Source organism: Dendropsophus ebraccatus, chromosome 11 (genome assembly GCF_027789765.1).
Source record: "Dendropsophus ebraccatus isolate aDenEbr1 chromosome 11, aDenEbr1.pat, whole genome shotgun sequence".
In the NCBI taxonomy this organism is placed as follows: Eukaryota; Metazoa; Chordata; class Amphibia; order Anura; family Hylidae; genus Dendropsophus; species Dendropsophus ebraccatus.
In genome coordinates this window covers 38,471,470-38,489,794 of record NC_091464.1, presented here as the reverse complement: position 1 = coordinate 38,489,794, position 18,325 = coordinate 38,471,470, and the positions used below count along the sequence as shown (strand labels likewise).

Genomic DNA, 18,325 nt, shown 5'->3' with positions numbered 1-18,325 from the left:
AGCCCTAAGGCTGTCAGGAAAACATGGATATGGCCTATAGCTGTATCTATGTTTTTCAAAACTCCCAAAGGGGGTATCCAACTTTTCCAGCCATTGTAAGCCAAATTGAGAGCGTTCAAGACTTATTCATAACTAGATATAGTCACTGTTTAGAGTACAGGAGGTCACTGAAGCAGAAGATAAACACCAGAAGCATGTTCATGTGACTTTACATGAGATTGGCTTAAGTTTAGTCATACACATACAATAGCTATCACCAGACACTCACTCAGTTGACTGTGTGTGTGTTCATGTGTTCAGAATGGGATGTAAGAGACTGCCAGACATCTGTGGGTGTAGCTTATCTCCTATAGAAAAAAAGAAAAACTGATCAGGCAGATGGAATTAAGCATGTCCAGTTCTCTTCTCCTTATTATTGGTTGAGAGGAGTAAGGGCCATATTACATGCCTGATATTCTGGATAAGCGAGTGCCAATCTGCTAGACAGCGTTGTGCTGTTTTTTAATAATTTTTTAGTATATTATTTTGCCTTGCTTTTTTACCTGGACCTGCGCCCGTTGGGCCCCATTGTGGAGTGGAGGATTTTGTTGCGGTTACTAATCTGCTAGACTGGTGCTCACTTACTGAGCCTATAACATGGCTCGATAATCATGCAGCAAGGGCTACATATATATATATATAGATATATATAGATATATATATATATATATATATATATATATATATATATCTATATATATCTATATGTCAGTGATGTTTGTGCAGGCCTTGCCTTAAGTTTAAAATAATAAACTTTATACATGCCTGTTCACGCACCCCAGTGTGTTGTTCTAACTTTTTCCCAGTCCTGCAGCCGCCACTGGAACTTCTGAGCTGGTCTCTAAAGTCAGAAGCCACTTAGCCAATCACTGGGCAAGACAGGAAAGCACCACAGTCAGTGATTGGGTGAGCAGCCTGTTATTTCAGAGATCGACTCAGATGTTCCAGTGGTGCAGAGGGCAGAAGCTAGAAGAACACCGGGGAGCATAGACAGGTATTTATATAGTTTATTATTTTTTATACACATTCATCAGTCGTCGGCCGCACATTGGTATAAAGATGTGTTCACACTATGGAATCCGTGCGGAGGACTTACCACACAATCCACTGCACGCTCCCGCTTGAATCTCTGGTCGTGCCATAATCTTCATTCTATGCTCTGGCAGATTGTTGCATAAATATAGCAGAAATGAACAGAATAATGTGTATATACTTCTGCTTATGTTTTGGTGTTTGCAATGTGTTGCTTTATTTTCTGTGTTTGTTTCAAACGTTTAGCATTACATTTCTTTTAGAATATGTCATTTGGCAAGGACAAAAACCACACTGAATTTTTTGTGCAATTTATTATTTTACGCTTTTTATTATAAACAAGGCATAAATAAGGTCCTGCTGTGCTACTAGGATGGGAATTTGTGACATTATATTCTTACTACTGATGTAAACCAGTTGCACAACACTATTCATCTGTAGCGCAGAACATTGGAGCAGCATTGATTTCCTAGCACATTACTCAGAAGTCTTAATATTATTGTGGGTGGAGAATGGTTAGACCTGTGGAGTATTTTCAGCTCGTTCTTTGCGTGTAATGAGCTTTGTGTATAAGGATTATATTTTGACTGTATTTTAATTGAATAATTCAAATAGAAATTGAATTAGGAAGGAAACAACATCATAACTGGAATCGGGGGCTGCCCACACATCTGCATCTCTAGGATCTGCTCACAGGCGAGCTGGATTACCTCCTGGCTGCTGCCTTTTTCCCACAGTTACTAAAATGTATTCTCTTTTGTACCTCGTGCAGGATCGTATTCCTTCTGAGGTTTGTGACTCACCACTAATGCTTTCATGTAAAATTAATTAAAGTGGATGGCTTCATCTCCAATACACAGCGCTTGTTCTTCACAAGGATGAAGTTGCTATTTATTATAAAAAAAAAATTATCAATTTTTTTTTACCTTGACTGATAAACGGCAATGTGTCAGAGCTTTGTAGGTGTTAAATATTTGAAGGATATTTTAGAAGCTGCAACTTTCCCTTTTTCCTTCAGGGTTTTAAGTACTGTGGTGAGAATTGGAGCAATCAGTCTTCATTGCTAAATGCTTCAATCTACTTTGAAATCAAGTACTGTACCACATATAAAAGGGTGAACAGCTAGAATCGGCAATGTTGACACATATATATATATATATATATATATATATACACAGTGTGTATATATATATATATATATATATATATATATATATATATATATATATATTGCCTTATAATTGCAATGTAATCGTCACTCACAGTTTTAGGTGGGTAGAGTTAGAATAAGCCTTAGAAAGATCGCTATATATAAATATATAATATATATTATGTAGAAATGTAGTATTAAGTAGTAGGCGAGATATATTTCTTTTGGTGAAGACTGCTTTAACATACATTAGTTTTCTTCCTTCTGGAGGAGAATGCATTGGCACATGGCACATGGATGGTTCATAGAGCCATTAAAATGACATGGAGTCACTCTGTCTACCTATCTTAAAGGAGAAGTCAGACAAAAAAAATTATTAAAGTATTGTGTTGCCCCTCAAAAGTTATACAAATTATCAATATACACTTATTACAGGAAATGCTTATAAAGTGCTTTTTTCCCTGCACTTACTACTGCATCAAGGCTTCACTTCCTGGATAACATGGTGATGTCACTTCCTGGATAACATGGTGATGTCACGCCCCGACTCCCAGAGCTGTGCGGGCTGTGGCTGCTGGAGAGGATGATGGCAGGGGGACACTGAGGGACACAGGGCACTGGAAGGACACTGAGCATCCCTCTGCCATCATCCTCTCCAGCAGCCACAGCCCGCACAGCTCTGGGAGTCGGGGCGTGACATCACCATTTTATCCAGGAAGTGACATCACCATGTTATCCAGGAAGTGAAGCCTTGATGCAGTAGTAAGTGCAGGGAAAAAGGCACTTTATGTGCATTTCCCATAATAAGTGTTTATTGGTGATTTGTATAACTTTTAGGGGGCAATAAAATACTTTAATAAACATTTGCGCCGGACTTCTCCTTTAAGGGTCTCTACTATTTCCGTGGATTCTTATAAATCCACCCCCAAGTAATTCCAACAAGTGGCCAGTGATCTGCTGTTCACAATGATTCCCTGGACTATTTTAATAGGTAAAAGTGTGCTAGATGGAAGCTGGATCTGAGTTGTACGTAATTATTTAGACTTGATATATAACTTAGCTTTCTTAAACATCCAAAAATAACCCAAACTTCTGCAAATTCTGCAGTGAATACAGCATGTTACAATCTGGACTGTCAGATGATCTCTATAGTAACTGACTTGGTGACTGACTGAATTGCTGCCATTATCTAATATGGATGCCCAGAGCCACAGAGTGAAATCTGATATAGTGTAGTTTGTTAAGCTGATATACAGATACTGGTGGTCATGCAGCACTAAAAAAGTGGCAGACTTATGCTGGGTTTACATGTAGCGATAATCCGCCCGATCGTACGATGAACGATTTCGAAGTAAAGTTTTTTTTTTTTTATAATGATCAGCGTTTAGATGGAACGATGTATCGTACAAAAAAATAGTTTTGCGATAGGCTTAAGCGATCGCAAAACTATCTCGCACATAAGTTAAATCGGTAAATGACTGTTTACATGGAACGATCTGCGAATTTTTGGTGAAAGACCAACGACGATTTGAGAACATGTTCAAAGATCAAAATGAACGACTTCTCGCTCGTCGCTTGATCGTTCGCTGCGTTTACACGTACGATTATTGTTCAAATTCGATCGTTGTCGTGAAAATTCGCACGATAATCATGCCGTGTAAACGCAGCATTACATTAACACTGCTATAATAACAGGGTCGACCAGGTGAAAGCCATGTCATCAGATGCTAAAGTTGATAGCAGAGCTTCCTGACATGATGTTCACTCATGTAAAGACAGTATTTCTGGGGGCTTTTAAAAAACAAATAAATTGCTGTCTTATAGTTCACTTTGTACGTTATGCTAATTCTTTTATATCAGTGCAAGAGGTCAGAACAGTCAGATTAACACAATGCGATGTTTAGCAGATTATGCAGGTGCAATCCATTTGGAAAGTGTTCAGACCCTTGGAAAGTGTTCAGACCCTTTAACTTTATCACTTTTATTTTATGTCGTGGCTTTGTGCCAAAATGAAAAATTACCATAATGAATGGGAAATACAGAATGTTAGTTTTTCATTTTTATAAACTTTCAAAAAATTCTAACATTTTACATGGACATAAGTATTCAGGCTCTTAGATATGACACTTGAAATTTTTCCCGGGTTCCTTCCACTTCTCTTGATTGTCTTTGAGGTGTTTCTGCACCTTGACTGGAGTCACCTGTGGTAGACCGGAGACCAGACTGTGCGGAAGCAGAGATCTGAAGAGGGGTTCAAAAAATGGCACATTGGCCTCTATAATTATTTGATGGAAGAAGTTGGAACAAACAGGATTCTTCCTACAGCTATTACATTTATAAACATTGGGGAACAGCTTTTTTCCTTGCACTTACTACTGCATCAAGGCTTCACTTCCTGGATAACATGGTGATGTCACTTCCTGGATAACATGGTGATGTCACGACCCGACTCCCAGAGCTGTGCGGGCTGTGGCTGCTGGAGAGGATGATGGCAGGGGGACACTGAGGGACACAGGCCACTGGAGGGACACTGAGCATCCCTCTGCCATCATCCTCTCCAGCAGCCACAGCCCGCACAGCTCTGGGAGTCGGGTCGTGACATCACCATTTTATCCAGGAAGTGAAGCCTTAAAGGGGTTATCCAGCGCTACAAAAACATGGCCACTTTTCCCCCTCTCTTGTCTTCAGTTCAGGTGTGGTTTGCAATTAAGCTCCATTTACTTCAGGGGAACTGACCTAGATTTGATGGTGCAGATTTGATGCTGTGTTCATTCATCTAGTCAAATCTGCTGCGGATACGTAGCAGAAAATCCACTGCGATACGGTATGTGTGAAGCTACCCTGAAGCTATATTAGCTAAGATGGAATACTCCTTTAGGCTGGGTTCACACTATGTATATATTTAGTCAGTATTGTGGTCCTCATATTGCAACCAAAACCAGAAGTGGATTAAAAAGACAGAAAGGATCTGTTCACACAATGTTGAAATTGAGTGGATGGCCGCCATTTAATGGCAAATATTTGCTGTTATTTTAAAACAACGGCTGTTGTATTGAAATAATGGCCGTTATATAGCGGCCGTCCACTCAATTTCAACATTGTGTGAACAGATCCTTTCTGTGTTTTTAATCCACTCCTGGTTTTGGTTGCAATATGAGGACCACAATACTGACTGAAATATACGTAGTGTGAACCCAGCCTTAGGGTGCGTTCACACGTACATGATCTGCAGAAGATTTGATGGTGCAGATTTGAAGTTGCAGATTCAATGCAAGGTAACTCTGGGCCATCAAATCTGCTGCGGATCTTCTGCAGATTTAAATCTGCGCCATTAAGTCTGCTGCAGATCCTGTACATGTAAACGCACGATTGACTATGTCGGAGTAACGATTTTTTTTTCATAACGATCAGCGTTTAGACGTACAATATATCGTACGGAAAAGCCCGGCAGCACTGATTGGCTGAAGAGGTGCCGTTTGAAATTCCCGGCTCCCCTCTTCAGCCAATCAATGCACGGCAGCATTGGGGGCGATTGGAGCGGCGGCGGGGGTGGCGACCAACCCGGCAGGGGGCTTCAGATGAGCAGCAGGCCGGGCTGCGGATAAGCGGGGGGCCGGGCTGCGAGCGGTGGGCGGCCGGCCTTTCGTGCGACGACTGTTTACACGGAACGATCGGCGAATTTTTGCGAACAACGATTTAAGAACAAGATAAAAGATCAAAATGAACGATTTCTCGCTCGTCGTTCGATCGTTCGCTGCGTTTACACGTACGATTATCGTTCGAATTCGATCGTTATCGTGCAAATTCGCACGATAATCGTTCCGTGTAAACCCAGCATTAGAGTGCGTTCACACGTACAGGATCTGCAGCAGATTTTAGGGCGCAGATTTGAATCTGCAGCAGATCCGCAGCAGATTTGATGGCCCAAAATTGATTAGCTTTCAATCTGCAGCTTCAAGTCTGCGCCATCAAATCTGCAGCAGATTTAATGACTCAGATTTGAATCTGCAGCAGATCTGCAGGAGATTTGATGGCCCAGATTTGATTTGAATCTGCGACTTCAAATCTGCACCATTAGGGTGCTTTCACACGTACAGAATCTGCAGCAGATTTTATGGTACAGATCTGCAGCAGATATGATGGCCCAGAGTTACTTTGCATTGAATCTGTAACTTTAAATCTGTGCTATCAAATCTGCTGCAGATCCTGTACGTGCCTTCACACACACCGGATCTGCAGCAGATCTGCAACAGATCCGCAGCAGATTTGATGGTGAAGATTTCATGCTGTGTTTAGTTATTTAGATCAAATCCACTGCAATACGGTGTGTGTGAAGCTACCCTTAAAACGACTCTGTACCCACAATCTGACCCCCCCAAACCGCTTGTACCTTCAGATAGCTGCTTTTAATCCAAGATCTGTCCTGGGTACCATTCGGCAGGTGATGCAGTTATTGTCCTTAAAAACGACATTTACACTTGCAGACCTACTGTATGCCAAACTGGTGTGGCCTAGAGTGACTATGCATTAGGCTGGCACAACCTTTCCATCCCTCCTCCTCGCCCTTTTCACCATTAGGAATGCTTCAGGCAGATTGTCTCCTATTCATCAGCTGTGTAAGCACGACACATGGGCTGGATCGTTAAAACACCTGTGCAGTATTCACTGGAGAGGAATAGGAAATATCCTACCAGTGGCATTCCTAATGATGAAGAGGGTGGGGAGGTGGGACGGAGGGGTGGTGCAAAGTTAGGGCACTGACACTCTAGGCCAGGCCCATTGGGCACAGGGCTGCAAGTTTAAAAGTTGTTTTTTAGGACAATAACTGCATCACCTGCCGAACGGACCCAAGGACAGATCTTGGATTAAAAAGAGCTATCTGAAGGAACAAGCGGTTTGGCGGTTTCATCTGTCCCATTATTGCTAAATTGTTATGGCTGTATAAGCCCAAACTATTTGGTTTAAAGGGAGTTAAAAACTCTGGCACAGATGTTATGCTTGCTAAACAGTTTGTTCTGGGTGCATTGTACGCATCAGCAAATGTGTTTTTCAATACCAGCACTTATTTGAAGGTAATGTAACTCTGCCAAAGTATAAGGATTCCCTAAGAAAGCGTTGCTTGTGGTCTGCATTCTGAAATGTTGTCACACCCACTGCCTGGTTCATCTACTTTGGACATCTAAAGTATTATACCAGCATATCTAGAGTCTTTTACATTTCTGATTATATAACAAGACTATTAGTTTTGCTGAATGAAATCAAAGCCTTAAAGCAAGTGTACCATCAGTACATTCACTTTAAGTGTTTGACATGGATAGAACGGCGCCAGTACCGCGGTCCTGTTTATGAACTGCAGCCCGATTCCCGCATACTACACTGTTCTATTCCTGGGCATCGGCCAGGAGTGAAGCCCTGAAGGTTGGCTGGCCTGCCCCCAATGAGAGGAATCCCTTCTGGTTATATATTTTAAAGGGAAACTATAGTATAAAGAAAAGCAATATGTAACAATTTTTGCCTGTATCACCTCGACCACCGTACTCTACTGACAACCTTCCTGTCTTTGCTCAGTGCTGATTCTGATAACTATCCACATCAATGTCCACACATATGCACAAATGCCAGCACCTATTGAAGAGGCTTGTTTCATGAGACATCACATCACACACATAGCAGAAGTAATATCAGATAGTATTTGACACGTTCGGTAGAGATGAGCACAATTCGAGCATGCAACCTGAGCATGCTGCATTTGATCACCGATGCCTGAAGAAGTTGGATGCAGCCCTAGAGAGTCCTGGAAAACATTGATGCAGCCTATGGCTATATCTATGTTTTCCAAGCAACCTCAGGGCTACCTTCAACTTTTTCAGACAACGGTAATCGAATGCTGCATGCTTGGCTTGCGCTCATTTCCAGTGTACGGTAAATGCTGATGTCTGGGTACTTCTGTTCTTGACAGTGTAAATACATACAGTTGGTGCAGAGAGAATAAGTACGTAGAAAAATTAAAAAAAGATTAAAAAAATTATGCATCATTGATTTCAGACGTTTTTCCTGTGGAATAAAAATGACGACTCTAGTAGGAAATGAGCCCACTATTGTCATTGACCTGTTCCCCTTGTAGAGACAGGATGTCCGTTATTCCGAATAATTTCCTATAATAACTGTTTTGTTACCTGACAAAATTAGTCTTTTCATTTATTACAGGAAACCTTCTTTTATAGGGAGTTTTAATGTTTTTACTTGTACTATATTTAATATTCAGCTTCTGTTCTGCATTTGGACACTGACCTATGGCCGGTCCGGATCAGTAACCCCACTTAGGGTCCATTTACACAGAAAGATTATCTGACAGATTATCTGCCAAAGATTTGAAGCCAAAGCCAGGAAAGGACTATAAACAGAGATCAGGTCATAAAGAAAAGCCTGAGATTTCTCCTAGTTTCAAATCCATTTCTGGCTTTGGCTTCAAATCTTTGGCAAATAATCTGTCAGATAATCTTTCTGTGTAAATGGACCCTTACATATGCCATATTAGTGGATTCTGAGTTCAGGTTCCTGATTTCCTGACCTGAGTAGTCATAAAGAGTGTCTTGCTCTGAAGGACTTTCCCAGCCTGCATCACATTGACTACCTATTGATGTGAATGGGCACACTGTAATTTTTTATTGCCCTTGTGGGACTTGAACCCTTTCTTTAAGGTTTTGCATTAAGTGGTCCCAGCAGGCAGGCACTTTAGGATAATCCTATTGTTAAGGGGCACTTTTATGCAAACTGGACAACCCCTTTAAACCACCAGTATTTCAATAAAATGTTTGTTGATCTTGCACTTGTAAAAGGAATTGTTTAGCTTAAATTGTCTTCTGAAATTATTTATGCATTTCCCTAATAGAAACTTTTCCCAACAAAACCGACAAAATAAAAAGAAGTACAGTGGAACCTTGGTTTAAGAGTAACTTGGATTAAGAGCGTTTTGGTTTAACAGCTCACAGTTTTTCAAAATTGTGACTTGGTTTAAGAGCATTGCTTTGGTCCCTGTACTGGGTGGGAGGGCGAGTGGAGGAGGGGTATGGCCTGCATACCGCGGTTTACAGCCCTGTACTCTGACCCAGGAAGTCTCTGTCACCTTCCAAATCATAGCAGATCAACTTCAGGCTGGGGCTTACATCAGGGGACAGGACTGTGGGGGTAATCTCTCCATAGCTGTAACCCCTCTCTCCCCGGACAGAGAGTGCTGCTATACTGTGCCCACATCTGCCCTGCTCATTCCTTCATGCTCCCTGCAGTCTCTGTCCGCCCTTGTGTTTCCCATCCTCTCCATTACTGTACAGTAACTTATAATATCACATATTCTGCTGTTTCTGAATGTTTCATTAGTTCTACATGTTATTCAGAATAATAAATTATTATTTTTGGCGTGTGGAACCTATTGTCTGCATTTCTATGATTTCTTATGGGAAAATTTGCTTTGGTTTAAGAGTGGATTTGGATTACAAGCACGGCCCCGTAACGAATTATGCTCGTAATCCAAGGCACCACTGTACTTTCCTAGAGGCCTCACCTCTGTGGGCCAGCAAATGTTAATGCCTTAGGGATATGCAATACTTTGCAAGTAGAATAGCTCTACAAGAACATGAAACTTTCCAGAATTGTTTTTTCCTGGATTCCTTGTGGCATTGACAGAAAGAACTTTATGTGCCTCCACATGGAGATACAGTAGGGCCTTATATACTTTTATAGGTGTCTTTTGTGGGCCTATACAATTTGTTATGGTGCTGTAATACGGCTATGAGCAGTGATTCTTAAACCTGAAACAGACTGGTCCGGAATTAGAAACTCATGCTGTATTCACACATAGTAGATTATAACTACAGGTATGTGTACAAGCCCTGGCTGTATAAGGCTTGTTTAAAGCGAATTCACTTTAAAGTGAACCAGTGAACCTGCTGCTTTAAGCTTTTTATATGAATAGACGGACACCGTTGTGGGGATGCCAGTGCCACGGTCCTTTTTTTGAACCTCGGCCCCATTCCCACACACTGCATTCAGGGCACTTTTGTTCCCCCCACCTCCTCTTTGCTGCAGAAGATGGAGAGTATAGAAAGTGTATATAGCCCTGCAGCTAGGAGAGAGACTAGGAAGAAAATGTTTAAAAAAATGCTGCTGCAATAGTTTTGTTCATGGGTTAAATAAATCCCTTTAATTTGACTTGAAGACTTTGGAGTGCTGCAACTTTTTGTCATATATATATATATATATACAGAAGTTCCTTGGATTACGAGCATAATTCGTTTCGGGACTGTGCTTGTAATCCAAATCCACTCTTAAACCAAAGCAAATTTTCCCATAGGAAATCATAGAAATGCAGACAATTGGTTCCAAACCCCCAAAATAATTATTTATTATTCTGAATAACATGTAAAACAAATAAAACAAACATTCAGAAACAGCAGAATATGTGATATTATAAGTTACTGTACAGTAATGGAGAGGATAGGAAACACAAGGGCTGAGAGAGACTGCAGGGAGTAGGAAGGAAGGAGCAGGACAGATGTGGGCACTGTATAGCAGCACTCACTGTCCGGGGAGAGAGGGGTTACAGCTATGAGGAGATTACCTCCACAGTCCTGTCCCCTGATGCAAGCCCCAGCCTGAAGTGGATCTGCTATGATTTGGAAGGTGAGGGAGACTTCCTGGGTCAGAGTACAGTGCTGTAGACCTCGCTATGCAGACCATGCCCCTCCTCCACTCGCCCTCCCACCCAGTACAGGGAGCTCTTAAACCAAAGCAATGCTCTTAAACCAAGTTACAACTTTGAAAACTTTGAGCTCTTAAACCAAAATGCTCTTAAACCAAGTTACTCTTAAACCAAGGTACCACTGTGTGTGTGTGTATATATATATCTTTTAAAACAGCTGGTGCCAGAGATTTGTAATTTGATTCTTTTGAAAAATCTCAAGTCCAGTACTTATCAGCCACTGTATGTCCTGCAGGAAGTCTCATTCTTTCTAGTCTGAAGAGCAGGAGAGGTTTTCTATGGGCATTTGCTACTGCTCTGGACAGTTCCTGTCTCAGACAGAAGTGGCAGCACAGAACACTGTCAGACTGGAAAGAATACACCACTTCCTGCAGGACATACAGCAGCTGATAAGTACTGGAAGCCTGGAGATTTGGTAAATTACAAATCTCTGGCAGTTTCTGACACCAGTTAATTTGAAAGAAAAAAAATTGCTGGAAAACCCTTTAACACACAAAGGCTTTGTTCACACACCGTTGAAATGACTGAAATGAAATTGATTCGACAGCCATCCTTTAACGGCCAACAACGGCCGTTATTTGTCTTTGTTATTCGTTGTCATTTTGACGGTGTGCAACAAATCCATTTGATGTATTTTATTATTTTTTTTACGTACTATCTGCAGCATTATCTTTATTTGTGTAACTTCTAGAATCCCTGTTAACATTCCCTTTACACATCTTCAGACTATAGGGAGATGAATGTCCTCGCAGTTTGCCTGTGTTCTATAACTGTTCCCATCCGTTTTCCTCTCTGAAAATGCTAAAATATTCCTGATGCATCCTCCCTCCTGAAAGTAACCAGAACTGAAGCTGCATTTTTTGGACAGAGAAAGTAAGGAAGGGAAAAAAAAAAGGAAACCTCCAACGTAAAGTCTCCCAACTGGTAAACTGCTCCAAGCTTCCTGTGTAATAAACAAATGTAAGCTTTGTTTTCCTGCAAGCTCATTTGGCCCTAAGTGTGACTCAGTATTAGGCTGTGTCTGTCAGGCTTTGTATACTTAGCTGCTTAAAGGAAGTGGGAGGATTGGACTTCTGACTTCTTGGACATTTTGCACAGCAGCCACTTTTCACAATGGGAGATGAGGTATTTTGATGTTTTATGCTTTTATATTTGTTGTCATCTTTACAGCATTATGATGTGGCAGTATTAGCCTGAGCAGGAAGCAGAAAAAAGAAACAGGAACTCCATTGAATGCTAGCAGGGTGGTGATAGACTCTACACTGAAACTTTCTGCTCCGTGTAGTCTTACTCCCAGGGATGGTCATTAGAGGAACTCTATTAATCTGCTAGCGATTAGTCGCCTCTCGCTCCTGACTTATGTGGCACTTTTACCAGTTTTATCCTTCTTTTTCTTTTTTACATTTCTCGAGGCATTGCATTTCCAGATGTGTGCTCATCTTCTCCCAATTTATTTTTCCGTGACATCCTCCCTGTATGGAAGGAGAAGATGTGCTGCTGCCGTTCTATAGCCAGACTTTGTCCATTTTAGGACTTCTTCAGCTTTTATACTTGCTTACGGACAAAATTTGTTGGGGAAATGCTCCTTTTTCTAAAGAGAGTAAAATATCCTTGTATTCTTTTAGTACTTTTTGTGAACTTTGTGTGCCATGAATGGTAATCAGATGTAGTAATGTATGTGATATATATATATATATAGATATATATATAGATATATATATGTGTGTGTGTGTATATATATATATATATATCAGGTTTGTTTTGTATTGCCCTCTGCTGATTTGAACTCTTAGGCTCTGTATGCTCCCAAGCTGTAGATATCATTGATAAGAATTTGAGTGTTCATATGTAAGTAGTTTATTCCTGGATATCGTGGGACTATAAGGCTCAGCATGCTAAATGTAAAAACTTTTGCATATAGAATTGAAAAATTCCCTGTAGTACAGTCTACAGCTGTATGTGTCATGAAGATATAATCCAGACTGATCACATTATATTGTAAGTCATTGGGCCCCCTTAGCTGTCTTCATATTCTCTTAAAAACAGATCTGTCATCATTGTGGATCAGACCCTAAATGTTGTCTATAAGTTGCCCCTCTGTTTCAGCTGTCTTTTATCTCTTTTTGGGAATGCTTTTCCAGTCTAGTAAACTGGAGGATTAGAGATGAAATCACAGTATAAATATGTCCAGTAGGAAAATATCTAAGAAGTAAATACTGATGAGCCCATAGATTTTAGTAGGAAGGGCCAGTGTTGGGGGGGGGGGGCAGCAACTGGACAAGGGGCACAACAGCCGCTGGTGCTAGATCTGCAGAATCTAATGCTGCGTTTACACGGAACTATTATCGTCCAAATTTTCGCGATAACGATTGCATTTGAGTGATAATCATTCCGTGTAAACACAGCGAACGATCAAGCAATCAATCAATCATTTTGAACATGTTCTCAAATCGTCGTTGGTCATTCGCTAAAAATTTGCAGATCGCTTTGTGTAAACAGTCTTTCATAGATTCACCCTATGTGTTAGATGGGCTTAAGCGATCTTAAAAACGATCGCAATAACGATTTTTCCAACAATTTTCCTCTGTCTAAACGCTGATCGTTATAAAAGCCAAATTGTTGCTTCAAAATCGTTAAACGATCGATTGGGCGAATTATCGCTCCGTGTAAACGTAGCATAAGACACTTTTTCAAGTGCTAGAGAGCACCACTATCAACTGTATGCACATAAAGCATGCATTTAGATGAATGCCATGATAAGTAAAGAGTAGAGATGAGCGCAACTTGAACATGCTCAAGTCCGATAGTTCGGCATATGGAGTCCAGGAAAATATGGATATAATCTATGTGTCCATGTTTTTCCAGACTCCCTAGGGCTACTTCCAGCTTCTTCAGCCACCTGTATTTAAACTATCGAACTCGAGCATGAAGTTTCTGGTTCCTAAGGCTCTTTTTTAGATGCAGTGATATGTGTCCATCCGCGGCTGCAAACAAGCAGCGATCAGCAACGCTCGATTAATTGCACAGCTGGGCCGCACCAACGACAGAGAGATGTGCGGCCAATGATGATAAAATTTATCTCCCCACAAAAGATCAAATCGGATCTGTTGTCTTACACTTATACACCATCCTAGGAACGCTCATTAGGGACAATTGGCCTGTGTAATTGGCCTTAAGTGTCAAAGATTAAACTAAATGAACTAATATGCTTGTAAAATGTTTACGGGCTTGTCCCACCGAGCTGCTCAAATTAAATAACTAGTTTACGTAAACTCCTTTGCCCATTCTCCGATTGACCAGGACGTCACATAATTTGCCCCATCACCTACTCTACCGTCCATTGACGTCCTGTTTACCTAGAGTTAGTGATGTCATAAGTTACGCGGCACAGAAAATGGGCACGTTTAGGTGAGTATTTAGTGTAAGCGGCGATGGTGGACCAGTGCTCCTAGTCTTTGTCTCAAAAGGACACTCGGGAGAAGTATTGTGAGTTTGTCCTTAGCTCTCGGCCAGTCATCATCAGGGAAGATTGTGTTTATCTATTCTATATGGCAGTGCAGCTTACAAACATGGCTCTTCTTTTAACTCTTTTTAGGAGTATTAACAGTTATCTTACAATTCTTTACAATAAGTTGAGCATTTGCGACTTGTATACAGTATACACTGAACCACTCACAGTATAGTTGGCTGCCACTGTGTTTCCTTTCATCCTCAGTCAGTGGGAGTCCCAGAGGTCTCAGCCCCACTAATCATAAAATGACGTCATATCCTATTATTATGCTATTGTGCTAGGATATGAGACCAACCCTTTCAGTTTGTAAGAAGGAGGGAGGAAATAGTTGACCTCCTAGGAAACATACAGAGTTTTTTTTTATCTATCTTTAATTCCATAGGTTGCAATAGAGACAACATAGCATCAAAAGAGATCCATGTGTATTTGTGCAATTTCAGCTTTTACTCGGTTATCTGTGTAAGTGTATCCTTGCGCCTGCACAATCCGGGAACTAGAAAAAACTATACTTACACATTTACTGTCGACCCCGTCCTCTTCTCCTGCCGCCATTTTGTGACAATGTTCTCACAAGCGGGGGCGGACCTGGTCTTCCTCTGCTTCAGCATCTTCCTTTAAAATGAATGGGAGCAAAAAGGCTGCCAGTGCGCGTGCGCACCAGCAGCCTTTTCATTGGCTGGAATGCATCACATGGCTTCCACCTTGCTCAACTGTGATTGGCTGAGCAAGCTGGAAGCCGTGTGATGCAATCCAGCCAATGAAAAGACTGCCAGTACTGCGCATTGGCAGCCTTTTCGCTCTCGTTCATGCCATAGGAACCCTGAAGTAAAGAAGATCTGAAGAAGCGGACAGGGTTGACTGGGACCGCGACTGGCGGGATTTTTGAATGACAATCGACTGGGTGAGTATAGGGTCTGTGTCTGTTAGACTGCCTACTAGAGATGAGCAGATTTACAGTAACAATGAAGTGAAACGTTGTTAGCTCGGCTGTCAGCCTATCAGCCAGCTACCATTGAAGTTCATGCCTAGAAAAGCTGGATCCTGCCCTGGGAAACTTCTCCCAGTTTTCCAGGACTGGACCCAGCTTTTCCAGGCACCTGGAGCAGCAAAGACTTCAAATGCAGCCGGCTGCCAATCTAACGAAGCCGGCTGCCAATCTAACGAAGCTTTTTGTTTCCTTTTTACTCTAAATTCGCTTCATCTCGACTGCCTGCTATTATCGATCATTTGCCTGGAATGTGTTGTTTAGACAGCACGTGTTTGCATAGTATAGCACATGTACTATTATTTTAATTTTATTGCAGACTCAAGCGGCTAAATCTTGTGCGTTTATTTATGTACATTTTAATTGTTGCCATGTGGGATGTTAATCCAGCTAGATAATCATAGCAGACTAGTCACTGCAGTAATACCATAGATACACGTACACTGTAGAATAGCAGCTATAAAATGAAGCCTGACCCAAATTTGCAAGCAGCGATTCAACTGTGCACGTACAGGATTTTTTTTTACATTGGCAAAAAGCCAACAGATGTTTGTAATCAACTAAATATTGCCAACAAAGTATTCTACTAAATTAGCTGTGGGGAGATACACCCTATTCTATTAGTGTATGTTGCATGAGCCAAAAAGCAACATTATATTCTTTAAAATGACAATATTATGGGAAAGTCTTGAACATTTCACCTCCGCCTTAGCTAAGGTGTGTTGTGTTTTTCTGTGGTTAGGTGAGGTTTCTTGCTGCAGTGGTGCTGCTCCTCCTCTTATGCCCGATCCTTCTCAGTGGCACAATGTCCTTTGATGTTGATGTTATTGAATTGTGGCATCATCTGTCTGGCATCATATATGGTAGACATTGCTGTATAATGGTTGGTAATAAAAAGAATAAATATATCTAATATTTTTTAGTTGACAACCTTTACCAGGCAGAGACATGTACCAAATGATGGCTTCAGTGTGGTCCATGAGCCAATGGTAGTTTCCTTGGGGTAACATTGGTTTCTGATTGAAAGTTTGAGGCACCGACTTATAGGCTTCTTGATATGATATACTTCAGGTGGATTATGTATGTAAGAGGCAGGGTCAGGATAGCTATATTAATGGGGGAGCAGTAGGCATCAAGCGTGCTGACTAAATAGGCTCATAATGAAACTGAATTTTCATCACACAAGGATGACAAGGACATTTCTAGTAGGCCAAAGAGAATCTAGACACCCAGAATGCACCACAATCTTATATCTTGTGGCTATATCTACGTGTATATCTTACTTGAAATCCAGGTCCAGTCTCCTGATGACAGCTTTTTAGTCTTGTGCTGGTTGAGAAAAAAAAAACAGACCAAATGCAGGAATTCCCAGCCTTCTTAGTGAGTACGCAGCAACCTGGACTTTCTGCGTTTGGTCTCTGCATTGTGTACAGGTATCAGAAGGTATAAACTAATACTAGTAGTGATATACCTCCTAACCGTCCCAGATCCGGCTGCACAGTCCCAAATTGAGGATAATGTCCCGCCGTCCCGGGGCAGCCCCATGTGTCCCGCTCCCCACCGTACTGCCCCCCCGTCCCATTGGCGCACTGTCCTAAGATTTGGTAGCACAGTACACCTGCTGGGGGCAGTGTCGGCCCGGACCCCGGCTGATGCTCGCTCTTTGGGATCTCAGGGGATTCCCCAGCAGAGCTTGGACCATTGACCTCAGTTTGCGCCGCCGGCTTGTACTTCTGGTAGAGGGAGCTCTTGTTAGAGGCGCTCCGTGTACCAGAAGTACAATGACTTATCCACACCTATATCCTAAATGAGCTCCTATCATAATTCTAACTTTATGGGGGTTTTTTTTCCTATATCCTATTATTACTTTGTTGGAAAGTGTAGTCTTTACAATAGTAACATTGTCAGACCAGGGTTCCTATGGATCACTATAGTAGATTTTTCTAAGGGTCATCCCCCTTTCATCATAAACTTTGTAGTTATCATTGTACACAAAGGAAATCATCAGTTAAGTCTGTTATTTATTGAATGAGCCCATAATCCATCAAGCCTAGCGCTTGTCTTCTGTTGGACCCTTGAGGCTTATTATTATTATAGGTCATGCCCCCAATGCCTGGACAACCAAAGCTAAAGCTTTGCCTGTCCATTGCATGAGGGTAGTTGTAGTTTTGCAACAGCTGAAGATCCAAGGTTCTAGAGATGAGCAAATTGCTTATGTAAATGAAGCAAATCCCTTTGTTTGATCTGCACTCCGCTCATCAAACCGCCAGCCTTTCAGCACTGCTCCACTCCCTGCCGCTCCAACCCGGGTGTCGGGGAAAAGCTGCATTCAATCCTGGGAAACTGGGAGAGGTTTCCCAGGATTGGATCCAGTTTTTCCTGGCATCCTGGGAGGAGTGGCAGGCAGCGGAGCAGCATTGAAAGGCCGGCGGCTTGATGAGCGAACCGCGGATCAACAAAGTGCTTTGCTTTGTTTAGAAGAGCGAGTCGCTCATCTCTATTCTATACCTATTCCATGCATTAGGGCCCTATTCCACGGGCCAAGCAGGGCCGGATCAACGATGTAAACGATGTAAAACCGTTTACTGGGCCTATTCCACGGCCGATGATCGTTAAGTGAGGGCTGCAGGAACATTGTTACCGATGTCCTTGCAGCCCTTGCACCATACATTACCTGGCAGGACTTCTCCTCCGCTCCGTCTTTCTCCCCGGGTCCCGCAGCTCAGCATCAACTCCGGTGCGGCCTGTCTGAGCTGTCAAACCGCTCAGCCAATCACTGGCCGCGGCGGTCCTGGCCTGTGATTGGGCTGAGCGGTCTGACTGCTCAGTCAGGCCGCTCCGGAGCTGCTG

The 18,325-nt window shown here is 41.9% G+C and overlaps 1 protein-coding gene across 2 annotated transcripts in view; it reads left to right on the top strand.

Annotated features, from left to right (window-relative positions):
* The window catches only part of SH3KBP1 (SH3 domain containing kinase binding protein 1), a 249,651-nt gene that overhangs the window by 163,886 nt on the left and 67,440 nt on the right, over nt 1-18,325 (top strand). Inside the window, exon 1 of one of the 2 annotated variants that reach the window (XM_069946145.1) lies at nt 12,008-12,104. The exons of the other annotated variant lie outside the window; for it this stretch is intronic. Within the exon in view, the coding sequence (XP_069802246.1) occupies nt 12,093-12,104 (12 nt within the window). The 5' untranslated portion in view covers nt 12,008-12,092. Of the gene's footprint in view, nt 1-12,007; nt 12,105-18,325 lie in introns of those variants that run through there. 2 annotated transcript variants of the gene reach the window in all.